The sequence below is a fragment of the Hyperoodon ampullatus genome (genome assembly GCF_949752795.1).
Source record: "Hyperoodon ampullatus genome assembly, chromosome: 19".
NCBI lineage: Eukaryota > Metazoa > Chordata > Mammalia > Artiodactyla > Ziphiidae > Hyperoodon > Hyperoodon ampullatus.
The window spans coordinates 59,655,164-59,674,800 of NC_136932.1; the positions used below are offsets into that span (position 1 = coordinate 59,655,164).

Genomic DNA, 19,637 nt, shown 5'->3' on the forward strand with positions numbered 1-19,637 from the left:
TGCTAGTGCTGTTTCCGCCGCTTGTGCAAGGAGTAGAGACCGGCGAGCAGGGAGACCTCCCGGGCAGCGAGGCATCGGACATGTGTCAGCACATCTGGGGCACACATCCGTCGAGCCCGAGGGGAGATTTGCTGGAACAATTCAAACTGCGATATTGATCTTGGGGGTCCCTGGCTGGCAGTCGGGTTGGAGTGCGAGTGTGCGCTCGCCAGGAAGTGTGTGCGTGTGTGCATGTGTATGTGTGTGTGTGCGCGCGCACGCGCGCCCTGTGGGGATTCCCCCCTTCCCCCCTGTTTTCCCGTCGAGTGATGCACTTGGAATGAGAATCAGAGGATGGAAATAGTCTGGGAGGTGCTTTTTCTTCTTCAAGCCAATTTCATCGTCTGCATATCAGGTATGGGACGCGCTGGAGTCACAGGCGGGTTCGGGTTATGTTGTGGTCTTTGGAATGTATGCGATTTTATTGTATGTAGACAATCAAGTAGCCTCGCGGGGTGGGACGGGAGATGGATGGTGGCAGAGACCCTTTCAGCTCTGCGGATTTGCTGCCTTCAGAATTGAAGACCTTCTAAACCCAAGGGTGTGTGTGTGTGTGTGTGTGTGTGTGTGTGTGTGTGTGTGTGTGTGTGGTGTTGGAGGTAACATCTGCATGGGGTCCTGGAACATAGTAGGGGTGGAGGGATGAGAAAGAAGAGGCAGCTGGGTGTTGATTTTCAACTGCTTTCCTGGTTGAGAACTCTGGAGAGGAAATCGGAGCCTTGGCAAACCCCACCACCATCCCTGGCTTTCAAAGTTCCCAAACTCTGGTGGTTCCTGGCTGAAAAAATGGACGCAGAGCCCTGCCCTGGTATCTAGGCACTTTCAGGAGACTGCAGGATGATGCGGGGACTGGAGAGTACCAGCAGGGCTCAGAGGGATGGAGAGGTGCTCCCTGCCTTCCCCAAACACGTTAGGACCGCCCCAAGTAAAAGCAAAGCCTATCCCAAACAACATAATAGCATAAACACCACTTCAGATGATGAGCTTTTCTAATTCCCAGTGGCAAGGGTGTACTTACTGACCTCAGGCTACTTGTGCCAGTCTGTGGTTTTAGGAGCTAGTGGGAAGCAAGGGCATTGAGATGAATGAAGTAGAGCTTGTGCCTGCCTCTGAGTGTGTGTGTGTGTGTGTGTGTGTGTGTGTGTGTGTGTCTGTGTGTGTGTGTGTGTGTTGGGAAGGATTTTGATTTCCAAACAGTGTTCTTGTTGGTGCAGGGAGTAGGGGGTGTGGAGTGGAGATGTAAGAAAATGCCCCAGGATAAGCAGTATTCCCCAGTTCAATTCTGTTCCTCCTCCCATTGACAGTGTCCACACCATTTCCCTCCACACTTGTCATCTAAGCACCCAGTGTAAGGCCCATTTGCAGTACTCCCCTCTGCCTGCATTCCCTCTGCAGAATTGGGGACTCAGCCAACTTCCCATGAAGTCAGCAGAAGAGGAGATCAGGAACCTTGCCCCTGTGAGCAGGCATATTTGAGCAGCATTGGGGTGGAGGGACATGTTTCCTGCATCTCCCTTCAGCTCCACTAATCCCCACCCTTTAAGCCAGACCAGATTCTGGATATTAAATACCCTTGTCTGCCCTTACCTGTTTGGGGCTGTTTGGGGCTTGGCCCAAACTGTTTGGGGCTTGGCCACCCTAGTAATAAATTTGCCTCTATAATACTTTAGAGATATGTTGTGTACCTAGAAGACAATAAAAAGTACCCTGGGGTCACTACAAATCCTCTACTCTTTACCCATCTTACTTCTAGGAGGAAAAATTCCCAGATGACTTGTAAAGGTTTATATCAGTCATATGTCCAGGGATAGATTGGGTGGTATCTCACAAGGCCACATTTTACATCTTTCTCTTCTACGTGCCTCTTTCAAGCTCTCTCTCTTTTCTCCATGTTATTTCACTGGTTATAAAATAGTCTTTTCCTACCTCTTTCCAGCATCATAAATAATTTCAAATCAGACAAACCAGCTGAATCCCTTTAAAATTTACAAAAGGTGAGCATTAACTAAAGCTCGGGACCTCCCCATCCTTTGTCCCCAACCCCACTCTTCATTTGGTCAGGCCAGCACAAAGGGGAACCAGCTGAGAATGGGCCTGTTCTTAGCCTCCAAAAGAGGCATTAGTGGGATACTTGTCACAGCTCTACTTGATTTGGTGTATCAGCAACTAAATTGTATAAATAGAAGCATTAGGAGAGGGTGATTTCCAACCCAGGAGAGTTGCTATGTGGCCTTTCACATGTATTTACTAAATAATCATCATTGCTATGTAATGAGAAGATAAAAGTATAAGCAAAATTGCTAGCTATTAGCTAAATATGGAAAACTAGGGTAGCGTTCCAAATGCCTAGTTAGGATCAGCATTAATTTACACTTTATGAAGACATTTAGGCAGAGATGCAACATTATGGACTGTATATTTACACATTCATAAACTTAACTTTAAAAGGCCATTCTTTCTCCAAAGCCAAGGTGGTTTCCTCCCTCTGTAAGAAGAACTGCTCATTCAGTGATGTCCATGTATGTCACAGTTCTGATTAGTAGAGTTATGACTCACATTTGTCACAGTTTGGGGGACTTTGTTTTCCCATCTGGCAGCCTTAAGAGGTATAGGAATGCAATACACTAAGGTTAAATAATTGTGGCTCAGGGAGTGGTTAGTGGGCCTATCATTTCTGTTTGCATGATTTGCAGTTTTAATTTAATCATGAATGAGCTTTACCAAAAGGAATGTAAGCCTGTATTCATAGAAGCTGTTAAATCTTAAAAAGAGAAGCACCTCTCTACCATCTTGGGGTCAATTGCCCTGCCTAGTAAATGGGTACTAATTGTTAGTGAGTTACCAGGCATCTATGATCGATGCATTTGTAGGGTTGGTTTCATTACTGAGGAATACCAGACTAGAAAAGGCCAGCAAAAGTCTGCAGTGTAAACATTCTGCAGAAGGAAAATTTTGGAAGAAAATTTGGCCTATAGAAGGTATATTGACTGAATATCAGTTGGCTTTCAGGAACACTCTGGAACTTTGTAACAGTGTTTTGTTAACCAAAGATTCCTACCCTCATCCTACCCCACCCCCCAAATTAAAAGTACACCCAAAGGAGTTTTCTCCCTGGGTCTATGTGGCTATATTGCTTAAAATACAGACACCTGGGCTTGTATGTTTGATGGCTCTGCATTAATCATTTGATTGTGATGAAGCTGAGTAAATGGGACTAGGGGTCTGCTAGCTAGCTTAGCCAGGCTTGGCTAACTGCTGGGGAAGTAGCATGTGTGCCTTCCATTTGAGAGAATTTGGCTACTTAAGGACAACACAGCTGGTCTGAAGAAGGAATGCCATGATCTGGGAGTTCTTGGGGCTCTACATTCGACTCATATTTAATTTTACTGAAAATGTAAGGCAGCCAAGATCTGTGGAGGTGACAGGCAGGGAGGGAGGGAGGGAGAGAGAGAGAGAGAGAAAACCAGGATGATATTTCCCTGTGCTAGCAAGAGCACATTCCCTTCTTACAAAAGCAGCACATGTCAGCGAGAATGAATACTTAGCAGCACCAAGAGAGAATTTCTTGGTCCAAAGAGAGCTGTCTGATTTAATTTACACTGCACATCCTACTTCCCTATACTTTGCTTCCCTTTACTTCCTTGTTAGTTTATTCATAATAATAACAGCATTAGTAATTAGAATTATGTGGTACTTTCACATGTATTACACAATATTGCACATATTTTAACTCATCTAGTCTCAGAATTTGTAGGGTGATTTTATAAATGAGGCAACCAAAGGTCACAGAGGTTCAGCTTGGAGGATTCACACCCAGTTCTGAGTCAAAATTCAGTGTATCATTTATGCTTTGGTACAAGATTTCTTTTAAATGTTTTTATTAAGTATTCTTTTATTTTGATGTTTCCAGTTGAAAGAGTAAATTGTGTTAAATGGATATAAATCTTAGAGAGTTTGGAAGTGGAAGTTTAGGGTGATTGCAGCCTAGAGCTAGAATTAAGATGGTGTTTGAGTTGTACATGATTGTCATTCAAACAGTTAACACTGTTACTCATTTGCCCCCAGTGCCTTATGATCAGAAATACCTGTAAGAAATGAATGTTTCACACATTCTCTCCCAATCTGAAAATTAAAATGGTTTCACATTAATGGTTTACATTTAGAAATGGGATAATAGTACATATGTCACATTTGTTACATAGATTGAATTAGATAATATGGTCAATGATTTTCACTTAGCACAGTGTCTCAGGCAGAGTAAGCTTGCAATAATATATTTTTTCCTACAAACCTGGCATTGCAGGGTTTGTGAGGAATAGAATAGAACCTTTACCTTCCTCCCTTACAACTTGTTTAAAAGCAAAAAAAAAAAAAAAAAATCATTAACTAGTGCATTTTATAACATTGAGTACATATCCCACTTTCAGTGAGGTCTTGGCTTAACAACTTTGAAATGTTTCTTAATTTTCTTTCTCTTATAAATGAGACTGGTAACATTAGGCTTTGGGGCATAGTCATGAGTATAACCCACTTTATCCCTGTGAGCCCAATATGGAGGTGAGCTTTGGAAAGTTAAATAAATCACTGGGAAAAAAGTAGTGCTTATTCCCAAGAGAGCAACAGATCTTTCTTCTTTCTTCTTGTAAATTATAACTCAATATAGACTCAACTTTCAGGTGCTTCCAAAATGGCAAACTGCATATGCTGTCAATATGATTTGAAATAGAAAGTTCCATTAAATATAAAAAAGAGCTCCACCCCAATAAAGAATCTGATGATCTTATTGGCAATACGGTTTCTTTAAATCCAGTTTCCCATGTGATGTCACATAGACTCTTCATTGACAGATAGCATAGATGACAGATAGCATAGATAGCACTCTCCTGGCAGTGAGATGAGAGGCTTCCAGAGTAATACACTATGGGGGGTGGGGGGAAGAATTGTCAATGTTGAGAAACATTTTCTTGGGTGGGGAGGGGGCTTTTGATTGCCACCCTAGGCAGTCATACTTAACATCCTACCTTTTCACCTTAATTAAGCATTACATATTTGGGCCTGAGGTTTAGGCCAGGAACACATCCAGGTACCATAAATGTGTACAGTAGTAGGCCATTGTGTAAAGAATATGGGAGTTTGAAGACCCACCCTGCAATCAAACTCTGCCTTAATTACCTATGTGACTTTGGGCAATTCTCTTAGCCTCTTAGACTCTCAGTTTACTCATCTGTGAAATGAAAAGTTATCTTCTTCGCCTTTTTCAAAGAATTGTTGAGGGAAACATCAGAGAGTGATCCTGAATGTTCTTTGTGTTATACAAATGTAAAGTATCTGTGTCTTTACTATATTATGGAATGATCGATGCATAAGATATAGCTTTAAAATAAAAGTTGAGATACATACACATAATGTAGAGTGATATTAAATAATACGAATAATACTTAATGGTGTAGATATAGTTGTGAAAGCAAAGTTGTAATGTACAAAATGTATCATGGTATAAAACAGTACGAATAATGCCTAATTGTTTCATAAAGTACATAAATCCTATGTAAGAGAGAAGTCCAGACATGAAGGAAAAAGAGGATATTAGATAGATGTTAGAGGTTTGGATAGAAGAGTTGGAGGGGACCACATCATCAGAAGGAGAGGGAAAGGAATGAGTAAGATGTACAGTGAAGACTGTCCCAATTGGAAAAAAAAAAGATTCACTTTAGGAGATACTGGAAAGTTGGGAGGAGCCCACTTAGAGAGCTGTTGAATTGAGAGAATATGGAGTGTCCTAACATATTTAATTTCTTGGTGATTTTTATTTTTTTCTTATTCTGGATCTTTACATGGATTCAATGGATTGAACTTGGTTAAAATTTGTTTGAAATTCTAACATTTCTTTAGATTTTACATTTGTATTGCATGTCTCCAACTACTGCTCTCAAATCTCTCAAATCTGTTTGAGATTGTAGTTGAATTTTGGGGAGACTTCAGCTTTCCCAACTGTAAAATGGAGATGGTACTTATTTCCCAAGATTGTTGGTCCTACAGGATAATTGTAAGGAGCAAAACACTATTTGTAAATGCCTAGCATTGTATATGGAATACAGTAATCACTGACCAAATTACACATATCATATAAGAGTAAGCATGGGCTTTGGAACCAAAATAGGCCTAAATGTGAATACTACCTTTAGCATTCACTCTCTGTATGATCTTAGGTAAGTTCTTTACATTCTCTGAGTCTCTGTAAAATCTGTAAAATAAGGATTGGAGAAAATGTACATAAGATCCTGCCAAAGTGCTTGATGTGTGGTAGTCTCTCAGTGAATTGGAGCTGTTCCCATAAAATCATTATCATCAATAACAATACTTATTTTGACATTTTGGACATGTTTTTGTAAATTACAATTAATTTTTCAGTCATTTCTTTGTGTTCAACAAAACAGTATTGCCGGTTAACTGTGTGCCAAGCACAGGAATTACAAAAATTAACAAACAACACTTGGTCCTTAGTATTTATAAGATGGTGTGCATGTTATGTGATAGAGTTGTGTTCAGAGTGTCATATATATATATATATATATATATATATATATATATATATATATAATATATATATATATATATTTTTTTTTGCTGTACGCGGGCCTCTCACTCTTGTGGCCTCTCCCGTTGCGGAGCACAGGCTCTGGACACGCAGGCTCAGCGGCCATGTCTCACGGGCCTAGCCACTCCGTGGCATGTGGGATCTTCCCGGACTGGGGCTCAAATCCATGTCCCCTGCATCGGCAGATGGACTCTCAACCACTGCGCCACCAGGGAAGCCCTGCTTTTTATATTTTTAATTATTATTTTAAATTATTTATATATTTAATTATTTAATATTTTAAATTTATTTAATTATAAAGAAAGAGTTCATTCTGTTGTTAGAAGTTGGAAGATGCAATTGGGGAAGAGGTAGGGTTTATGGAGGAGAAAACAGTTGAGCTAGGGTTGGAAGGATACGTGAGATTTCAAAAGAAGAGGAAAAAAGAAAAAGAAATACCATGCGGAAAGAATAGTATGTTCTTATACAAGAAGTGATGAAAAACCCCACAGAAGTATCAGAAGTATGGTGAAATGAGCATATAAAATAGATGGGTTAGATTAAGTGGCTGGATATAGGCTAGAAGAATAACTTGGGGCCAATTTAAAGGAGTTTGCAAGCTAAGGTAAGAATTTTAGATGGTATCTTTTAGTTATGAGGAGCAAAGGTAGAGATAAAGAAAATGACATAATCAGGTTTGTGTGCAATTTAATGATAATTTTATACTTTTATTGCAATAAGCAATAACTTAGAAACCCAACTACTTCTTGTCAATCTTTATTCTTGCTCACAAAACCTGTTTAAAAAAATACTGGCCTAATAGATTAATTAGGCTATTATGGGACATTCTGAGGGCCAGACTTAAAAGAAAAAATCAAAGAGTTGTCCTATCTCTTATGCACCTCCTGTACCCTAATGTTTGAGATTTAGTATTTTCATAATACACAAATGCAAATGTCTCCAATTTTGTACTTGAATAATAATAATAATGTCTTTAGCATTAGATAAAGGCTAAGAGAAACAAATCATCCATACATGCTTTTGTGTTGTCAAGATTTTGTGCCAAATAATAGATGTGCTATTTGACATGAAACCAATGGTTAAAGCACTGCAAAGCATTTTACATCAGCTTTACCTTATTATACTCTGTACAACTCTTATTTCCAACAGACTGCATGTTCACTTGAGAGAGTATACTCGTGGTCCACTAAATTGTATACCCATTTCACCCTTTCAATAGTCCAGTTAATATAAAATACCTATAGAGACCTAAAAGGAAATGGCTTCCTTTGTTTACTTAATCATTCAAAATTTATTGAGGGAGCTCTATATTTAAGGTACTGGGGATCCAATAGGAATGAGTAAGACAACTGACCTTTCCCTCCAAGAATTCATAACCTTCTAGCAGGACACTGATTTAAAAAATATTAGTAGTTATAGCAGACTGTGAGAAGTACTGTAGTGAAAAGAGGTACAGCAGTGTGTGAATGGGACAGAGAAGGGGAATCTGACTCATTCTTGAGGTGGCGGTGCTAGAAGAAGGAGAATAAATAGCGTCAGAGGCTGTTTGGGGTGAGTCTTAAAGAAAGCTAAAGAGTTGGCTTGGAAGATTTTTGCTGATTGCCCAGGAGTGTGATAGGGGAGGGATGATCATAGGAAACAACATTTGTAAAGACAGGGCAATCAGATAGGACATGATGAATTCAGGGGATGGTGAAGAGGTAAGTATGGCAACAACTAGAGGGTGGAGTGTAATGGATGAGGCCGAGATAGAATAACATATAGGAAATATGCTAATAACAGTAATACCTTACATATAATAGTAGTAAAAATTACCCTTGTGCCTCTCTGTGCAAGGAAGGCATATTTTAAGGCTCAGGGGGATAGGTCTAGTTTATACCTTTATCTTCTTTAGGAGCAGACCAGTCAGGGTTAAAGCTTTTGGCTTTAGTCCAGCTATGCTCCGTTTGGCCCAGATCACTAGTTATTTTCCAGTATCATCTCTAGTTCCATGTAGCTTCCCAGAAGCTTTTGTGACAACTCAGATTTAGACTACAGAATTTACCTCCTTACTTAGTTTGTATTTCTACCCTAGGAAAAAGAGCCAGGATGCTATTGGTTGACCCTAGATTTTGAAATATGGCAACTATAATTTTATTGCCTTTGGTAATTGAATCTTCCCTGCAACTTTCTGCCGTTTTCATCTTGTGTAATCTTAAACAAAACTTTAAAGGATTTATAGCATGTAAGGGTGGGGTGGGTGTTGTGAATGCTAGTGAATGGTCTGGGATTGCCTTTATAACACAGCCATAATTGCTTTTATTAGCAAGATTGGACTGGTAATGGGGTAGCCAGTGTTTGGGTTTGAGTTCATTTGCATTAAGGTGCCATAAGGATGGAAGTGGAAAGATCTTCAGTGGTTGTGAAGGACACAGTCTACAAATGCCTTTCCCTCCTGATCCAGGAGAGGTGGGACCTTTGTCACAGTAAATGGAAAATTAATCTTTAACTTTGTCCTGTACTTAATGCCCATAGGCTGAAGGGCCTGGCAGTAGGAAATGAAGCCTGTGACTTTCAGGTGAATTACCAGAGCCAAGTCCTGCTGTCTTCACAATATATTTGGCAGCAATGTCACAGTTGGAATAAACATATTTACTGAAGGATATGAGTCAACATATTCCTCTTCTGCTGCTCTTTTCCTGCCATACACACAAGTTACCTTTCACCTTTAAGGAAAACAATTTTGATGGCAGCACTTATTGAGTGAGCAGGGACCATTCCTCCTCCATGATTTTGGAATAATATAAATACCTCATAGGATTCTTGAAAAGGATAGATATGTGTATATGTCTATGGAAGGGTTCTCTCCCACTCCGAAGGGGTTTAATGGGTTGGTTCATTAATTTCACAAATGCTAATAAATGCCTCCTATCAGTGAGGCACTGGGCCAGACAGAAGTTAAAATATAGTAAGCTAAACAGCCTTGCCCTTGTAGAATGTATATTTAGTGATACACATTTTTCCCCCCCGTTGCTCAAACTAGAGCCTGGCATTTTAGTAGATACTCAATAATGAATGAGTGAGTTGATATATAAATGCATAACAAGGATTGATTTAGAATGGCTTTCCTTCCTTCACAGGAGACTGGGAGACAAGATTCAGATCTTGTATGGAGGTTAAGAGGGAGGGAAAATGAACAAGACTTCTCTGTTAGCTGCCCTCTTGCTTCTACTGCATGCAGTCCAAACTGGAACTTTCCCAGGGAGCAACTTATAATCTCCTAGTTGATTTTTATAACTGTGAGGAAATGGTCAGTTAGGTGGTTTGTTGTTTGTTTGCTTGTTAATTTTAGAGAAAAAATAAGAGGAAGTTATAGAAAAAAGGCTCCTACTGTTAATCTTGCAGTAGATATATGGAAATTTTACTGATAGTTAGAAAGTGAGGCATCTATGAATAATAAATGTTTGTTGTATGGCCTGGGTGTCAATAGAAATATGTCACTGGCTGGCTGTCTTGCAGTACACAGTAATGATACCAGCTCCAAGTCACTCACATCTTATAGAATGAAATATAACGTAGTGAAGTCATCATTTTTTGTTATCTCTAACAGGTTCCACCCCTGTTTTTCCACTGTTATGAAGACGTTCTTTGTGGCCTTTTAGTTTGTGTCTTAGAAGTTCTGTGTTGTAGTGGCTAAATAAGAGTCCTATGCAATTAAAATAGTGCGTAAGTTGGTGCAGCCTTTTTTGTTTTTTTTGGTTCCTCTTGCTTCTAGAATTGCTGAAATTAGAGCCTGACTGAGCCAGGTAAAGGTTTATAATGTTCCATATCTAAAGGTAAAATGTGTCAGACAAATTAAAAATGAGAGTTTTATTTGTGCATTTGCTGTTTAGTTTAATTGTGTATTCAATTGAAATGCTCCTCTTTGATCAGTACTCCTTACAAGCAAGGGACTGTATATGCAAGTGTTTTAGTGTTACAAACATGCGTGATGCTAGAAGACATTGAGTTAATTTTAATGCTAAATATAATAGAAGAATAGTATCAAAGAAAATTTAGGAAAACAAACTGATTCTTCATAGACTAAATTTTTATTTCCCAATGTTTGCAATTATAATTTTTTTCCTTTAAAGCTTTGTACTTAAAAAAAACTTTTACATTATGTCTTAAGTATTCCCTCATGTTGCTTCTTAGTTGTATTAGTTTAGGAAATCCAGGACTTTGTGACTGGTAAACCCCACAGTCTCAGTAACGTAACACAGTAGAAGCTTACTTCCTGCTCACATTAATTGTCTAATTGGTGTCAGTGTGTGTGTGTGTGAGAGAGAGAGAGAATAGTGGCTTGGTGAGGGGGAAGGGATGAAAGAGAAGGAATCCTGTCTGTATAGTGACTTGGGAGTCTCAAGGCTGATAATCTGTGCTATCTTCCAGACATGGCTTCCAATGTTGTTCTGGGCATCAACATTAACAGCTGGAAAAAGAGTGAGGAGGACGATCAGGGGAGAGGTGTTTATGGGCCTAACAGGAAAACTGCATACCTCACTTCTGGTCAATCACATGGCAACATCTTATTGCAAAAGAGGTTGAGAATTGCAGGCTAGTCACAAGACTAGCCCTAGCCCAGCAATAAAGGGAACATTGTCTAGTGAACAATTGGCTAGTATTTGCCACTTTAACATTTATGATTTTCTTTGTAATAGTTTCATAATATTTTATTCATCTAAAATAGCATTATTTATATTTCTCTTTTCCCCTATTTTTGAGCATCTATGTTATTTCTAGATTTGCCATTTTGAGCATATGTTTTTATGTCTATAGATATTTATTTCTATTGAATTATTTCTTTAAAATAATCCCAGTATTGTGATTACTGGATAAAACAGTGTGAAGTTCTCTATGTTTTTACCATATTATATCCATAAGTAATATATAGCCTGTGTATAAGTCACCAGGAATATACTTGAATTCCTGGAGGAAGTAAACAAGTATGTAGAACAGTCATTAAGCTTTCAAAGATCTGTTTAAAAATACCCAAATTCAACTGAGTAAATTTGAAAGATACTATTGGTGTTTATTCAACAATTCATACATTGAGCAGCATCCCATCTAGCAGACCGAAAGGAGCTCCAAAGAGCCGTACAAATTGGAAGGTTTTATAGGCAGAAGAAGATGGGACAGGAAAGTTCCTAGCAAAGACCTGATTGTTTCAGACAAGGTCACCTTCCTTTGGGGAACAGTAGGAATCTACCTGGTGGATTACCTCATTAGTGCTGACCAGGAAATTCCAGAGTGACTGGTTAAGATTATATTCCTGAAAAAGGCTGAAACTGCAGTTAGGTTAGGTATTAAGTCTTGATTTGGTGACATGGGCCTTAGCACAGATGACTCCATTTTGGGCCTGTTGTCTCTTTTTTGACAGATCCTTTCAATAGTGGTCCACTCCCAGAAAGTATTAAGCAAAAACCAAATAGCCATGGCATTTAAGGTGTTATTTTTGCTTAATAAGTCAGATCAGAGACAGGAAACCATGGTTAAGGACAAGCAAATAACTTTCCTAAGTTCAGAAATTTGAGCCTACTTAAGTATTCTTCCTAGAGCATATTTTCATAAATTATAGGGAAGAATGGCTCAGGTGGTTTGCAGAACAGATTACTGGGATGGAAGTTAGAACATGTTGTGTTTAGTACTTGTTTTGCCACTGTATTGTGTTGTGAAGGAAGTAGTTTTACTGGTCTGAATCCCAGTTTTCTCCTTTTAAACAGGGATATTGGACTGGTTAATTTCTAGGTCCCTTTCCAACTTGGAAATTTTATAGTGTTATGAAACTTTTAAGAAATTATCAAAGTTTACTGTTGATGCTAAACTTTTCCAGATTTTGAAATGTCAAGGCAGCAAGATTAAATTGCAAGAAGAACTTTGGAGGTTGTGAGTGAGCAGAAAAGTGGGAAGTGACTCTTGAGATGGACAAGTGTAAGGATAAGGCATAATGAAAGACTAACCCAAACTATATTTGTGGAATGCTGACCTTGTAGCTCTCTAGTAAGACCCTGAGAAAGAGTCCAGGGGCCATCATTGACTACTCCATAAAAGCATTTACTGAAAACCTTGCCGGGGGCATCTTTATATTAAAGTCTTAGAATTTTATCTCAACTCTGCTGTTACTTGTTGTGTGACGTTAAGAAGTTACTTAAAATCTCTAACTAATCCTTAGTGTCCTCTTTTGAAAACTGGAGGAATAACATCTATCTTTGGAGTTAAGGGAGACTGAAATTTAAAAATGCAGCATAGTGCTTGGCATATGTACTTAATAAATGGTGGGTTTTGTATTGTTATAGCTGAAGCTAAAATAACAAAAGGCATATTGGGAAATATTAGGAAGGAATTTGGCAATATCATTTAAAACATGAGAATTAAATGAGCCAGTTCACGTGAATGTGTTTAGCACAATTCCTGCACATAACACATAATCAGTTAAGGTTGGTTGAATCTGATTCACTAGGGGAAGCTGGGATGTTTGGGGAATATTTTAGAGATTATAAGAAAGAAGACCATCATGTCTTTGTCATAAAAATGATCTTCAGAGATAATTTACTGAGTCTGGCCCACAGTTTTCTTTAATATTAAAAAAATTAATGACATTTTAATTTTATAACTAAGGTTTAGACTTACCAAGGCCTCTAATAGAGTGTATGGTCTCATGTGACCCAGTAAATACTCAACCTTCACAATGATGGAATAAACAAAATCCTGATTCAGGAATGTGCTCGTAGTTTTTCTTGCTTGGTACATTAGTAAATATTGGCTTATTGGCCAGAGCAATAAAGATATGAGGTATTACGATCCAGTCCATTTATGAGAAAATATATAATATTTACATGTTCTAAAACTGTCACTTGTTCATTTTTACTAGAATCTGGTTGCTCTCTTTTCTTTTCATTATTTAGTTTTGCCAGCTTCCTCAAGCACTAATTTACACACATGGTAACCTTAAGCATGTTTTTTCAATAAATTTTCAATATGAGAAGATAGTTTTGATTTATGTTTCATATTCACTTAAGAGAATGATTTTTAAAATGATAATTAAATGCTAGGCCATTTGTGGGATTGCAACGTGGTTCCTTTTCAAATATATCTGTTCTGAGAATTTTAGCAAAAGGCAAAAAGAAAAACCAACAAGAAATAGGACAGATGACAAGTGTTGTATTGATGTTAAGTAAAAACAAGCAAACTGTGACCTACATCAGCCGGTCTCTAGGGAGCTGGCTTTGGAGCTTTTTTGAGTGTTTGGGTATTTTGTGGGATTTTTTTCCCCAATCACTTTGGTAGAGGCTGGATTACAATTGAGAGTGCAGAGATTAATGGCCTGTTGTGACTAATCCACTAAGCCCTTACTCTTATTTCTCTCAAATTGATTGAATTTAGAGAAATCAAAGATAGGCCCATACCAGCTACCCTGATATTAGATCCCAGTGAATTAATGAGTCTTAATAGCTCTAAGTACATGTAACCAAGAATCATGGCACCTTCATGGAATGTAGTCACTTTTTGCGTTAGGAAATTATTTTACTAGTTGCTTAGTAGAGTAGATCCCAACGTGTTGTTTCATAATCTTTTTTTTTAAGAGAACATTTTCACATGATTACATTTAGAATTATAACACTAATATATGCAATTTTAATTAATTTAGAGAACAAGAGAAAAACAGATCACCTGTAATCGCATAACTTTAATGCAACTGTTGTTAACAGGTTGTTCCCCTCTAGGTTTTATTTATAAGCATTTTTACGTATTTGAAATTGTATTCCACTATTATGCTTGAGCAAAAAGTCATGTGAGGTAAATATATGGTTTGTGTGCCATAAAGCAAGACCCACCTAAAATGTAGACAAAAATAATGTGAAAATAATTATATAGAGAGATGGATAGATATGGCATTGATTTAAAAAATCACAATTTTATGTTAAATTAGTGAACTCAGATTGGATGAAATTTGAACAGAATTTAAATTTTGAAATCTGTAATTATGAATCTGTTGCTCTTGGAAAAAAATATTTAGTAGGAAGACTGAAGATGAGAAAGGTAATCATAGTACTGGGGATTTCTGAGTAGGAGAAACAAAGAGACAATTTAGAAATGAGGTTTTAAAAAATGTTTTCTTTAAAGCACAAAAATATGTTTAAATGCACTGAGAAGCCATTTAGGAGAATGATTAAAAGCTTACAGACAGACTTAGATTTAAACCCACATTCTGCCTCTTCCAAGCTGGATGGATTTGGGTAAATTAACTTCTGCATCTCAGTTTTCTAATCTGTAAAATAGGGATAAAAACAGCCACCTCCGTGATTTTCTTATAAATATTAAATGGCATATGATAGTAAAGCACTTAGTATATTATTATCAGGCAGATAATAATGGCTTAATAAATGTGACCTGTTAGTAACATCACATTCAGAATATGTAAGATGCAGCCAGCCTTACCGTCTTTCTAAAGGAGGAGGATTCTTTGAGTTGCCTGCTTTGTAGAGAACATTGTACTAGAAGCTCAGAAATCCTCAGTAACTCCCACTAACTCTACAAAAAGTGTTCACACTGTTAAAACTGTTGTGTAAAATTCTTCTGTGGTGCTCCATAAACACCTTCCCAACTTTGCTCCAATCTGCCAGCTCACTGTTCTGTGAACACACCTTACGCATACTTGCCTATGCCTTTGTTCATGTTGTGTTTCTTCACCTGGTTTTCACCCACTTGAATCATACCCGTCTCACAAGTTCAGCCAGAGGCCTCCTTCTCTGTGAATGCTGTTGTGATCAGTCCAGTTAGCAGTTGTCTCTTTGTTCTCTACACACCACTGGCTTTTATTGACTCTAGTTCTGCTTGTCACTGACCTTTCTTCTTCATCAGATGGAAAACTCGTGATCTAGTTTCATCTAGTCTTCTTGTATATCCTGTTCCCACTACTAGCACAATATGCCGATTGGTTGGGTTTTACTCCCTAATCTATAATGATGGTTACCAGATTATCTGCAGATATTCTAAGTAATATCTGTTGACCTAAGTTTTATTTTTCTTCCCCAACCTACCTAGTCCCACTTAGAGATACTACAGTTTAGGACAGGGCTCAGCAAATAATAGACTGTAGGCCAAATCTGGCCCACCACCTAGTTTTGTAAACAAAGTTTTCTTGGAGCACAGTTATGCTCATTCATTTATTGTCTATGGCTACATTTATACCACATCCAACAGAGTTGAGTAGTTGCAACAGAGACTGTATTGCCTGAAATGCCTAAAATATTTACTATGTGGCCCTTTACAGAAAAAGTTTGCAACCCCTGATATAAACGATTGACTTTTCTTCAATGAAACCATTTCCCTCAATGAAAGATTAGCTAAATTTTATTTTATTTATTTATTTTTGTGTGTGTGTGGTATGCAGGCCTCTCACTGTTGTGGCCTCTCCCATTGTGGAGCACAGGCTCTGGACCCGCAGGCCCAGCGGCCATGGCTCATGGTCCTAGCCGCTCTGTGGCATGTGGGATCCTCCCCGACCGGGGCATGAACACGTGTCCCCTGCATTGACAGGTGGACTCTCAACCACTGCGCCACCAGGGAAGCCCAGTTTTATTTTTTTTTAATTTTAATTTATATTGGAGCATAGTTGATTAACAGTGTTGTGTTAGTTTGAGGTGTACAACAAAGTGATTTAGTTATACATATGAATGTATCTATTCTTTTTCAAATTATTTTTCCATTTAGGTTATTACAGAATATTGAGCAGAGTTCCCTGTGCTATACAGTAGGTCCTTGTTGGTTATCTATTTTAAATATAGTAGGTGTACATGTCAATCCCAAACTCCCAATATATCCCTGCCGCACACTTCCCCCGCCCCCCCAGTAACAATAAGTTCATTCTCTAAGTCTGTGAGTCTGTTTCTTTTTGTAAGTAAGTTCATTTGTATCACTTTTTTTTTTTTTTAGATTTCACATATAAGCAATATCATATGATATTTGTCTTTCTCTGTCTGACTTACTTCGCTTTCAGTCTGTATATGTCCCTAGATCTGAAGTGGGTTTCTTGTAGACAGCATATATACGGGTCTTTTTTTTTTTGTATCCATTCAGCGAGTATATGCCTTTTGGTTGGAGCATTTAATCCATTTACATTTAAGGTAATTATTGCCATATCCTTTTGCCATTTTTTTAATTGTTTTGGATTTGTTTTTGTAAGCCTTTTTTCTTCCTTTCCTCTTTTGTTCTCTTGTGATTTGATGACTAACTTTAGTATCATGTTTATAATCCATTTTCTTCTGTGTGTGTGTATTAACTGTAGATTTTCAGTTTATGGTTACCATGAGGTTTTGATATAGCAGTCTATATATAAACAAAATTGTTTCAAGTTGCTAGTCTTTTAATTTCCAATGCATTTCCAATATCCTGCATTTGTACTCTCCTTACAATTTCTGGTTTTGATATCATATTTGTGTGCAGATGATTTCCTACCTTTACTGCCTTTACTGTATGTTTCCCTCTGCCAGTGAGCTTTTCCATTCCTAATTTTCTTGATTCTAGTAGTGGCCTTTTATTTTCTACTTAGAGAAGTTCCTTTAGCATTTGTTGCAAAGCTGGTCTGATGGTGCTGACTTCTCTTAGCTTTTGCTTATCTGTAAAGCTTTTGATTTCTCTTTAGAATCCGAGTTAGAGCCTTGCTGGGTAGAGTATTTTTGGTTGTAGGTTCTTCCCTTTCATCACTTTAAATATATTGTGCCCCTCCCTTCTAGCCTGCAGAATTTCTGCTGAGAAATCAGCTGGTTAATCTTATGAGAGTTCCCTTTTATGTTATTTGTTGCTTTTCCTTGTTGCTTTTAATATTTTTTCTTTCTCTTTAATTTTTGTCAATTTGACTACTATGTGTCTTGGTGTGTTCCTCCTTGGGTTTATCCTGCCTGGGACTCTGTTCTTCCTGGACTTGGGTAACTGTTTCCTTTCCCATGTTAGGGAAGTTTTCAGCTGTCTCTTCAAGTATTTTCTCAGGTCCTTTCTCTCCCTCTTCTCCTTCTGGGACCCTTACAATCCGAATGTTGGTACATTTAAAATGTTGTCCCAGAGATCTCTTAGACTGTCTTTGTTTCTTTTCATTTTTTTTCTTTATTCTGTTCTGCAGCAATGATTTCCACCATTCTGTCTTCCAGCTCACTTATTTGTTCTTCTCAGTTACTCTGTTATTGATTCCTTCTAGTGTATTTTGCATTTCAGTTATTGTACTGTTAGTCTCACTGTTTGTTCTTTAGTTCTTCTAGGTCTTTGTTAAACATATCTTGTATCTTCTCAATCTGTGCCTCCATTCTTTTTCTGAGATCCTGGATCATCTTCACTGTCATTACTCTGAATTCTTTTTCAGGTAGATTGCCTATGTCCACTTCACTTGGTTGTTCTTCTGGGGTTTTATCTTGTTCCTTCATGTGGGACATATTCCTCTGGCATCTCATTTTGTCTGACTTTCTGTGATTGCAGTTTCCATCCTGCAGGCTGCAGGATTGTAGTTTTTCTTGCTTCTGCTGTCTTCCCTCTTGTGGATGAGGCTGTCTAAGAGGCTAGTGCAGGCTTCGGGAGGGACTGGTTCCTGCCCACTGGTGGGTGGAGCTGGGTCTTGTCCCTCTGGTGGGCAGAGCTGTGTTCAGGAAGACTTTAAACAGCCTCTCTGCTGATGGGTGGGGCTGTGTTCCCACCCTGTTTGTTGTTTGGCTTGAGGCATCCCAGCACTGGAGCCTATAGGGTGTTTGGTGGGGCCAGGTCTTGGTGAGGAAATGGTGGCCTCCAGGAGGACTCACACCATTGAGTACTCATCAGAAGTGCTGTTGCCAGTGTTTGTCCCTTCAGTGAGCCAGAGCCTCCCCATGCCTCTGCAGGAGGCCCTCCACCCCTAGAAGATAGGTCTGGCCTCAGTCTCTAATGAGGTCACTTTTTTTCCTGGATCCTGGTGCACACTAGACCTTGTGTGCAACCTCCAAGAGTGGAGTTTCTCTTTCCCCAAGCCCTGTGGAGTTACTGTGATCAAACCCTGCTGGCCTTCAAAACCAGATTCTCTGGGGTCTCCTCCTACCATTGCCAGATCCCCCAGTCTGGGAAGCCTGATGTGCAAGAATTTCTGTGGTATAATTATTTTCCAGCTTGTGGGTCACCCACTCAGTGGGTATGGGATTTGATTTTGTTGTGATTGTGCCCCTCTTACTGTCTTGTTGTGGCTTCTTCTTTGTCTTTGGATGTAGGGTCTCTTTTTTGGTAGGTTCCAGTGTTGCTTTTTTTTTTTTTTTTTTTGTCAATGGTTGTTCAGCTGTTAGTTGTGATTTTGGTGTTTTTGTAACTGGGGTGAGCTCATGTGCTTCTACTCTGCCATCTTGCCCTATTATCTCTAAATTTTAGATTAAATATTCAAAAAAAATTTAAACCTTGAGGCTTTAGAAACTCCAGAATTATCTTGACTTTTGTGGATGTCTTGGCAGTTTTTACAACCCCAAAGAGGTTCCTTAAACTCCTACCAGTATCAGAAACCAAAAAAGAAATCTCAGTTTGTGCTGGTTTGGATTTTCAACCTCCCTTTGCTGTCACAGGAGCTTGGAGCAGTTCTGGCCCTGTCCAGGCAAATATTCTCAGGGCAAGCCTCCCCTAAGGGATTATTTATGCTGGGGGTGGCATCTTGGCAGAGAAGGAGCAAGCTTTGAGAGTACTGTTCTGCTGCCAGTTCTTTGAAAAAATAATCCTCCTCTTTTGGGAATGTGAATGTCAGACCACATTCAGAAATAAGATCATCACCTGGAAAGATAAGCAATTTTAGGAATGACAATCTGAAAAAATCAAACTTTTCCCCTTGATGATTGAGACAGACCAGACACATAACCATAGTCATGATCAGTTGCTGCACTTGGATAGAGCATTTTCTCCCAAGTAACAAGCTGAATGAGCTTTGTGGGCCTCTGGGAGACAATTGTCCTCCCTGTAGAGATGGGGAAATTGAAGTCAGGAAGCA

The 19,637-nt window shown here is 38.7% G+C and overlaps 1 protein-coding gene across 1 annotated transcript in view; it reads left to right on the forward strand.

The window, feature by feature from the left end:
* Positions 1 to 333: 333 nt before the first annotated feature.
* Positions 334 to 19,637, forward strand: part of CA10 (carbonic anhydrase 10) — a gene marked incomplete at both ends in the record, with an annotated part of 522,587 nt that continues 503,283 nt past the window's right edge. Inside the window, one exon of the mRNA XM_079725002.1 lies at positions 334 to 394. Coding sequence (XP_079581128.1) covers positions 334 to 394 — 61 coding nt within the window. The remainder of the gene's footprint in view (positions 395 to 19,637) is intronic.